The 10493-nt window shown below is 37.2% G+C and overlaps 1 protein-coding gene across 1 annotated transcript in view; it reads left to right on the top strand.

Moving 5' to 3' along the window:
• Positions 1–1752: 1752 nt before the first annotated feature.
• The window catches only part of LOC136252841 (uncharacterized), a 75534-nt gene continuing 66793 nt past the window's right edge, over positions 1753–10493 (top strand). The window contains exons 1-3 of the mRNA XM_066045418.1: positions 1753–1901; positions 3119–3174; positions 3227–3727. Coding sequence (XP_065901490.1) covers positions 3123–3174; positions 3227–3727 — 553 coding nt within the window. The 5' untranslated portion in view covers positions 1753–1901; positions 3119–3122. The remainder of the gene's footprint in view (positions 1902–3118; positions 3175–3226; positions 3728–10493) is intronic.

The following is a 10493-nucleotide window of genomic DNA, read 5'->3' as shown; positions in this document are numbered from 1 at the left end:
TCCTCACAACTCAGCATTTCGGATGTGAAAAAAACTGGATTCCCTCCTTCCTTGAATCCTCATGCTCCTCCTTCCTGCCTAAAATTTGGGTTACGTGATGCTGTGTATTAAATTGAAAGCAACAAACTACTTGGATCACATGATGTAATTATTGAACTTATCTCAATATCAGCTGTTGGTTTACAATGAAAATATGGTCTGCCAAGGTATGCACTACTGATTTCTTGTTTGTAATATCATTTGCAAGTGGGCGCTGCTGTCCCAGGGAAATTTGGGTTGGCACATGTCCTTGGCTACGCCACTGACTACATTACTAAGTAACTTTTCATATTAATGTATTGAATTCTGTGAGTGATTAAGAATGACAAATTGTGACAAATCACTTTGTTTACAAATATTTCCATTCTTACTATCTAAAAATATTGTGAAGAGACTTCTGATAGTTAAATCAAGTGTTCCTGGTCCTTTTCTTCATTGTCTAAGACTTAGTTTTAGCTATTCTAGCACCTGAACAAATCACCCCATTTGTAAGTTAATTGGTGTGCCACGCATGGTGAAATCACTACATGGTCGATAAAATCATCCATATCTCCTAGCAGAAAGAAGCTTTGGGTGTGAAATTTCACAGGAAGAAAAGTTAACAGTTGCTTTATCCAACCAACTGTGTAAAAAATTAATTTTTTTAAAAATGCTGAAATTTTCAATTGAGTTTTGGTGCAAATTTTGCATGTGCCCAAAAGGATGGTTTTCCAAAATTGGGTCACATATTATACACTTGTATTGGCTAATAATAACACTACCTTTGTACACTGTATCAATATTGTCATGCAAAGACACTGAAAGTATTGTGAGGTTGGTTTGTGGTCACCATTTTTGTTGCAGTCCTTACTATGCAATACCACTGTACTTTTCCAAGTATGGTTTTATCTTTACTGCCAAGTGAACTGACTAATTTAATTGTTGTAAAGAATCGCATACAAACACCTGAGACATGAAATTAAACATGGCTAGTTAGTGTTGTACACTCTTTACACATAGCTATATGCACCTAAAAGAACCAGTTCACTGTTCACTCAGTATTCTTGATTCATTGTGATCTATACTGCCAAGCACTCAGTGGGATACTCATACTAAACAAGTGCAGGCAAGCTCAACATGTTCTTATATTAATTGTACTTGCTTAAGCTCATAAAGATCTGTAGTTTCTAGCTTGTTAATTCGTTACATTTGTTTGTTAACTCTTTGTGATTATTCATCATTAGTAAACTTCTGTTACACCACATCAAAGGAAAGAATGGTGCCAGACATATAACAGTACTTGAGATTTTCATAGGGTTTACCCTGTGTTCAGTCTGGACCTATATAAAGCAGTATAAAGATCAAGAAGTATTATATGGACTATATAGCCAGCTACCTAGCTATAGAGAGCTACAGTTTTCTCTTAGACTTTTTGCATAAGTATGCTCAATTTCCTTCATTGAGAATCCCAGTCATGAATAGTTTTCTATGGATAATTTGAATGTGATCAATACATGACCATTAACTTTTTAATGTAGTCAAATCAGAAAATGATGTCATTATGTCAGCACTCTGTACACACAGTAATAATGTATGCATTATGCACTTGATGGTGATGTCATACTTCAAAGGAGCCAGCAATTGGATATTCAGCATAATTATATTCACCCCAAACCACAGGTAAGTGTTTGTATTATTGTATACCTACCTATATAGGAAATTAAATGGATTGTACTTTGTGGATAGATATACTTAGACTTGTACACATAATTCACTTAGTATGGTTACCTAAATATGTTTAAAAACTGCAAATTGTTGAAATTAATTGTGAGAGGCACACTACAGTAGGCAAAGAACATGAGGGATAGAATGATAGGCTGGAGGTTAAGCTAAATGATGTAAAATGCTTGTGTGAGTTGTCTATAACATTTATGTCCTTTATGCATCATAGTAGACATTATATGAACTGTGGCTTCTTGCAGTGCATTGCACTTATAAAATCTTGGTCATACCATTATACCCCTCATGTAGCCTTCAGTCTCAAGGTTTAGCAAAGGTACACTTCCTCTGACCTTGGAGTGAATTGGGATGCATGTAAGTGCAGTGCAACCCGTAGCCATGGTTTATACCCTTATGGGAAAATCAATCATGTTGAAGTATGGTATAGAGTGACATATACCACAGTTTGTGACTATGCTTACTATGTATGATGTAACTTAACACTTTATGGATCTTGGAAATTGTGTCTCTATTTCAGTTATGGCCCACATACATAAGTGCTCGTTTTCTCTGCGTGTGTGTGTGTGTGTGTTTGTGAAGTGATGCAAATAGCTCAGTCATTGACTCAAACGCTCACAGTGTGAATGTCACACCTTATTTCTCTCTCACCACTGTTTACAGTATGATCTATTGTATACCAAAGAACATGAGATAGCTAACCTAATACTTATTGAGTTTACTTTCATCATTCTATTATTTAGACAATGGCATTGTTATCTACCTGTATAAGGTAATATAATTTTATATAACTACATTTTGGTAAAAGTTTGAGCATTTAGTTTAATTTTCTCAGCTTAGCTATATGCTATATACTGAAAATATAAAATTAATGATGACAATGGTTCATCAAACAATGCATGCTAACTGAATCAACAATTGATAATAATAATAAGTATTCAATGTCAAAGTGAGTAAACACTACGGTGACAACAATGGGTCAAGAGAGGGGATATACAAGTGTCCATAAACATCTACCTAATTATTTGTATTCAATGATCAACCAAGGATTATTGATGGTAACAGTTGTCTGGCTTATTGTCTTATGTGTCAGTACTACGTAACTGTGTTGCATATATATAGATAATAAAGACCTCACTAAAATATACGTACATCAATTGTAGTTTTATGACAGCAAAAGAAAACATTTAAAAGCAATACCATTGATGCATATTGGTACAGTACATCCTCACACGGATTGCTACTACCTTCTCTGTTCAGACACTTTTGGCAATCATTATGATGCTTGGAAATAAAATTAATCCACATCCTTCATAGCTGTGTGTTTGAAACACTTATACTTCTTTGTGTGATCTACTTGTAGTTAGATGATCATGAGAAGTTTAGCTGTTTATGCAATTTCCACATCATTGTTAATAGGTTAGTCAAGTCATACTAATGAATATTTCATATTATACCATTGTATGTACAGCAGTCAGTGGACAAGTGTGTTCTCATTCTGATACTGTCGGATCACTGGATCATGATGAGAAGATTATTACTGCAAACCAAACATATATATTTGATGGATATACAGTTCAATGTGAAGGAATTGTAACTACCTGGGAGTTCTGTTATCAGATAAATGATGCTCGATCAGTGACATTTTATCCTGGTATTTGGGAGAGAAATGGAAGTAATGGTAGTGACCCTACGTATTCACTCATTCAATCAAATGTAGTCACATTCACTTATAATGGTAGTAATGCATTTTCATGTCAGAACTTCACCCTTCCAGTAACAGAACAGTTCACTGCACCATCAGGATCAGTTGTGGGACTGTATTCTAATTTGGGGGGACAAAGGCCACAGTTGTTACATACTAATACCAACACCTCCATAATAACTTACCAAGTTGCTGGTAATCAAACCAGTGTTCTTCATAGAAAAAATTTAGAAGTTAACTACAACATTGCCATTAGGGTACATCTTGGTAAGTTGGCAATCCCATTTGTTTAATGTATGTTATGAGGTAATACATAATTAGGGCTTGCATTTACCATTCTCTTTTTCTACAGGCATTGCTTTCATATGGCTATATCATACAGTACAGTAGTACTGTATAGTAGTCATGCAAACTGGGGCTTTCCAGTCAAAATATCACCCTAAAACCAGCCTCAATTTTCCTTCATGACAACTTGGCAGTATTGGTTAGGCACATCCAAGTCCAAGCTGAATGTCTTCAGATCAACTATAAACCCTTCCAAAAAGTTGCTATAGAATTTTAAAATTTAACAGAATTTTATTATGACTAACTGATGCCTTCAGCAAAGCATAACTCGACAATAGATATACAGTACTATGGGCTTGATTTTTTCACTGTTCAACTTTTGTTTTGTCCTGAGATGTGCTTTTTCACTAACCGTGGTATGTACAACAGAGCGACTTTCCTTTGTTCCCAGTTCTTTTCACTGATAACGCGAGGTGTTCATTTATTTGCGATACAGTAGTGCATTAGAGGCTTCCTGCTCAGTAATAATTTATTTAGTACACGCTGCTCGATTTTCTGTGCTGGTCACTCACGTTTGTTTCTCGTGTGTTTGAGTTCAACTGATTGTTCCAGACAATGGGTGTAGGATAAGAACTCATTTTTAGCAAAGTAAAACAGGCATGTGTTGATTCGTTGGCACAGTTTGATCACTTGTGACTTTCTCATTGGGCCACTCCTGTAGTTTCCCGTCCTCCACCTGCATCACGTCTGGGCACCCGCATTGCATGTCATTATTGTCATTATTTTCCAAAACTACTTCCTGTGCTGCTTTCTGGAGGCTTCTCATGGAGCCCTTTATTTTGCATTGCTAAAAAACACAATGAAAGCTAAAAATGAACAGTTCTGGTAGTTGCTAGCTAGTACTGTGGTATCTTTGGAACTTAACAGTACCTTTCAAAGCCAGTTTTACGCTGTTTGTAGTGGTTTTTTCGTGGTGCATCTCTTTTAGAATAACTGGCGGGAAACCTGGATGGCTGCCAAATGTTCAGAGAGACCGAGTGGAGACACTCCGCCTACTAAAAAGACGAGAGATAAGTCTGCAGACTCCCCAGCTAGACTGGAAAATGGCAACCTTCAGCTACTTCCTGGTGATAGGTATCCACACTGTGACAAAGACTGCTCTGTAGAAAGTAAGGCTATTCAATGTGACTTATGCCATGTCTGGGTACATAGCCAGTGTGAAGGGATATCAAATGAGTTATACAATAAGCTGAATGAAATATGTTCGGGTGTTGCAAATGTATCATACTACTGTGAATTGAATTGTCGTAACAGTCGAATCAAGCAACTCGTTTCTGACTGGAAACTATCACATAGTGCTGAACCTCTATCTACTGAGGACTCATCTGAATCACTTTCAGACAAGTACATCTCTCTTAAACAGTCAGTTAATGAATTATCATCTAAAATTGGTAACCTTCTCAATAGAAATAGTAACCTTCAGATGGAGATAAATTCTGTTTCAGTGCCATCCGCCACCAATACCCAAGCAAGTGCGAGCTCATCTGTCTCAATTTCACCAGCATTAACCATACTTGATGAACTCTCAGACAGACAATGTAGAAGCAAAAATTTGATTCTCTACAATTTCAGTGGGGCATCTGACACCAGCTCTGACCAATTGAAGGTTCAAGAATTGTTCTCAACTGTATTCAGTCTTGAAGAAGTACAATTAACTAGAACTGCACGCCTTGGTAGACAAAATGGTCCTAAAGTAAGACCCTTATTGGTCTGTTTTGATGATGTACTTATTAGAGGCACTATCCTGTCGCAGTCTAGCAGACTCCGCAAACACGATCAATTCAAGAACATTTATATCTCCCCAGATAGAACAAAATTAGAAAGGGAAAAGTATCAGAAGTTGGTTACTGAATTGAAATGTAGGAGATCAAATGGTGAACTGAATTTGATGATCCAAAATAATGCCATTGTCACAATAACTCGTCATCCTCAATCATCTGCTACTACCAACTCTAGTAACCAGTGTTCTTGATAACATGTTTTTACCTAGTGTAAGTAATTTAAGTAACTCTTTACTAAATGATTCCTGCCAAAATTCTTTTCCAAACTCAATTTCGAATTCCAATGGTATTGAATCTCTAAAGCTGATTTTTCTGAATAGTCAAAGCATTGTAGCGAAACGTGCCTCCCTTACTGTTTTACTTGACGATTATGACCCTGATGTTATAGTAGTTAGTGAAACCTGGCTCTCATCTGATATTTCCTCCTCTGAGTTCTTTCCTGATGGATACTATGTATTCAGAAAAGATAGGGTTGATGGCTATGGTGGGGTGCTCTTGGCATGCCGAAGCTCTATTAACTGTCACGAACTTGTGTTTGATAATAGCACAGAAGCTGTGGAGTGTAAGGTTACTCTAAACAACTGTCAACCCCTCATAATTTGCTCTTTCTATAGACCACCAAATAAAGATATCCAAAGTATAGATAATCTGTGTAATTTATTTACAACCATTACCTCAACCCATCCAAATGTTCCCATCTGGCTTATCGGTGACCTTAACCTACCAAGCATTGACTGGGCAAACAATTCCACTAAAGACTCTGCATATGTGACCGGATCTGCGGAAACCCGACATAATGGTGCAAGCCTAAATGTTCAGTATAAGCCATTGATTTGCAATGGGCAAAATATTTACGTAATCGAAAAAAAAAATTGTAAATTTTTAAAACGCTTTGTTCTTTGTGAAGGAAGGGTCCTATGATAAAAACCTGGATATCATCTTATTCGCCTACTCAAGGGGAGTTCAAAAATCCTTGTTTCGTTGCAGTAGACTAAAGGATACGTAAGTTATGGGTGTTTGTTTACTTACGTCACGTCGAAACCATCTTACGCGATCGATTTTTCTCCGCTGATCTCGTCTCTGTATGCAGTGAAGAATGGTAATAGAAGGAAAAACCTACCCAGTAATGGACTCCCCTATTCATGGCGAACACAATGGTGTACGTTGCAACTCTGTACTGCATTGTATTTGTAAGTTACAGCCGTTTTTGTAAGCGCGTGTAATTTATTTTCCCAATAATGTAGGCGGGGGGAACTTCGTGAAGGGGGTAACTTCGTGAATTTTAACTTTGATCGGCTGTTACTCCTCAATGGCTTAACCGAATGCTTTGAAATTTGCTGTGAAGATACGCTAGTATATAGCAATTAAATTGCATCCAAGCACCAGTGTCTAGCTTTTCTGAGTTTTGCAAAATCATTAGTTTTTCAAGAACATGTAACACGATTTTTACTTAAAAACTTAATAGGCATACCAAAACCTACTTCTAATCACTTCTATAAGGAAAATTCCTTCCCAAATCAACTGTCTGTTAAGTACTGCCTATTCTAATCAACCGAAATTTGATTATCCGATCCATACAAATTGTTCTCTAACTTGTCTTCAATTCTATCGGCGTAGAAAAGCACGGGGAACAAGCTAAGCAGGGGCGGATCCAGACTTTTTAAAAAGGGGGTTCCACTTTGAAATTGCAACTTTAGCCTAGCTGTATAAGTTGAAGACCAAAAAAAAAAAAAAAAAAAAAGGTCATCACCTGCTGACAATAGCTGCCACCTCACCAACTATATTTCCTTCCTTATTTATAACTAGATATATAGCTTGCTACACTGCTCCTGAAAAGACTACTTTGACTGCTCTATTAGAGTATCTTGATTTGACTGCTCTATTAGAGTATCTTGATTTGACTGCTCTATTAGAGTATCTCGAGTGAGAGAGGCTTTTCAAAAGGGGGGTTCCATGGAACCCTTGGAACCCCCCCTGCTAAGCATTGTGTGCAACTTCTTTCCGGCTGACAACAATCGCGGACTCTATAGGGAGAAACACGAGAATACGTAAATTCACGAAGTTACCCCCAAACGCGTTTTTTGACACCACCAGATGTTTAGTGCTATATCTCTTCTGCAATAAGCTCAAATCTCTTGTAAGTTGGTATGCTGAGAGTACATATGTACGCACTAAACATAACGAACTTTGGTTAAAATCGATTCAGTAGATCGAAAGTTATAAACGAAAAAGCAAAGTATTCACGAAGTTACCCCCGCCTACCTTACTTACTGTACAAATCGATCTTTTGGTTGTTGCTACTTTGTAGCAGACATGCCAACTCTCATGCATTAGGCGTGAGTCTCACTCTTTTGCTAGTAATCTCATGCTCTCACGCCTAACCCTCTGTTTCTCACTCTTTCACCTTAGTTCTCACGCATTTCTCACGCCTGATCTGCTTCATAAGTAGCCCTGTGCTTAAAATTGGACACACCTGTGCTTATTTTTGTACTTTGAGCATGTAGCGACCTTTTTTTTTTTTTTTTGGTCTTCACTACCAAAAATCCTGGAGCTGCACTTGAGTCTGGTCCACATTGCTGGTCGTGTTTGAGGTCTCACTCCTAAAATTGTTCAGAGGTTGGCATCTCTGTTGTAGGGCTGTAACTCCAAAAGTTGTTGCCATATGAGGCTGAAACTTGGCCAGAGCATACACTTGGATAAGTAGATTATAGATATTTAATGATAAAGAATTTGTAAAATGCGCCATTGTGTTGAGTTTTCGCAGATCCGGTCACATATCCTCTTATTTTGTGCGATACTATGATCAATTTTGTTCAAGAATATGGTTTCTCTCAAGCAGTTAATTTTCCAACAAGGAAACAACATTTAGATGGTTTCATCACAAATAGACCATCTCTTGTGCATAGTTGCAGTCCCATTGCAGGTATTAGTGACCACGAGGCAGTCTATATTGAATCTCTGTTTCCATCACTCATCAGCAATGTGCTCAGCGAAAATCTTTTCTTTGGAATAAGGTAGATATGGTAGGTATAAAAGAAATTATAAACCAATTTAGTAACACCTTCTTAAGCAAAGTACTCCTTGTCTACGCCAGTTGATATTTTATGGAATGAATTCAAACAAATGTGTTTTGACTGTTTATTCCAACCAAGCACTTTAGCACTGGGACTAAACAACCATGGGTAACCAATCGCATAAAGTGTTTATCACGCAAAAAGCAGCGCTTGTATAATCTAGCCAGACAATCTAATTGCAGTAGGAACTGGGGCTCTTATCAATGTTTCAAATATGAGGTCCAAAGAGAATGTCGTAATGCATACAATAACTATATTGAAGGATTAGTTAATTCCAACGGTACTGTATCAAAAAGGTTATGGAACTTTATAAAGAGTCAAAAGAAAGACCATTGTGGTGTAGCACCTTTAAAGGTTGAAAACAGTGTAATTAATGATAGTTCTACTAAAGCTCAAATACTTAATGACTACTTCACCTCAGTATTTACTCCAATAACAGAAGAAGCTCTCCCCATGATGCATGAACAATCGAAACCAGACATCAACCCAATTCTTGTCGAAACTAATGGTGTCCTTGAACTGTTTAGGACCCTGGATGTACATAAAGCCTGTGGACCTGATGGAATACCTGCAAATCTATTGAAGGAAACCTGTGAAGAGATTGCTCCATCCTTATCTTTTATATTCCAAGCCTCATTACAACAATGTGTATTACCTATAGACTAGAAAGAGGCAAATGTTGTACCATTGTTTAAAAAAGGTGACAGATCCAGTGCTAGTAATTACAGACCTGTGTCATTAACTTGTATTTGCTCAAAACTATTACAGCACATTTTCTATTCACATATTTATGCTCATCTTAGTAAATATAACATCTTGTGTGATCAACAACACGCGTACGGATTCTGCCAAGGACAATCATGTGAAACTCAGTTATTGCTAACAGTAAATGATTTTGCTGAGAACCTGAACAAAAATGAGCAGATTGACGTTGTTTTTTTAGACTTCTCTAAGGCATTCGACAAAGTATCCCACCAGCATTTGTTCCACAAGGTTTATCGTTATGGTATCTGAGGAAAATTACTAGACTGGATACAACATTTTGTTCTATAAAGATCCCAGCATGTAATAGTTGAGGGTCAGCAGAGTGATCCATCTACAGTAACTTCCGGTGTACCCCAGGGCACTATCTTGGCCCCATTACTCTTCCTGTGTTTTATTAATGATTTGCCAAATGGGATATTATCCAAAATTAAACTGTATGCTGATGATGTGTTACTTTATGCTACTATTCATTCAGAGCAGGACTGCCAACAGTTACAAAGAGATCTAGATTCTCTCGGAAAGTGGGCTGATGAATGGAAAATGGTATTTAACCCTCAAAAGTGTGAGTTTCTCAGAATAACCAACAAAAAGCATCCAATTCTAAACCACTATAAAATTCAAACCAAAAATGCTAAGTACTTAGGTGTAACATTAGTCACAATCTAACTTGGTCTGAACATATAAAGCAAATTACCAACAAGGCTAACAGAACCAAAGGATTTCTGCAACGAAATTTGCATAACTGCCCACTTGAAATTAAAAGTAATTGTTACAAAGCGATGGTAAAACCTATATTAGATTATGCAGCCATTATTTGGTCACCACACACACAAAAGGATATCAATATGACAGAAAGAAGTCAGAGGCAAGCAGCAAGATTTGTGATGAATAACTTCTCCCATTATGCCAGTGTCACACAAATGCTAACAAACCTTAACTGGCCAACTCTTGCTGAATGTAGAGAAGGACAGAAAGCTATTATGATGTTTAAGATCACTAATCACCTCATTGACATCTCGGCAAATTCTTACCTAACACCTGTACCAATGTTACATGATACAAGAGGCC

The sequence above is a fragment of the Dysidea avara genome, chromosome 4, assembly GCF_963678975.1.
Source record: "Dysidea avara chromosome 4, odDysAvar1.4, whole genome shotgun sequence".
Lineage (NCBI taxonomy): Eukaryota > Metazoa > Porifera > Demospongiae > Dictyoceratida > Dysideidae > Dysidea > Dysidea avara.
Note: the sequence above shows the minus strand (reverse complement) of the source record. Positions and strands in the feature narration are given on the sequence as shown.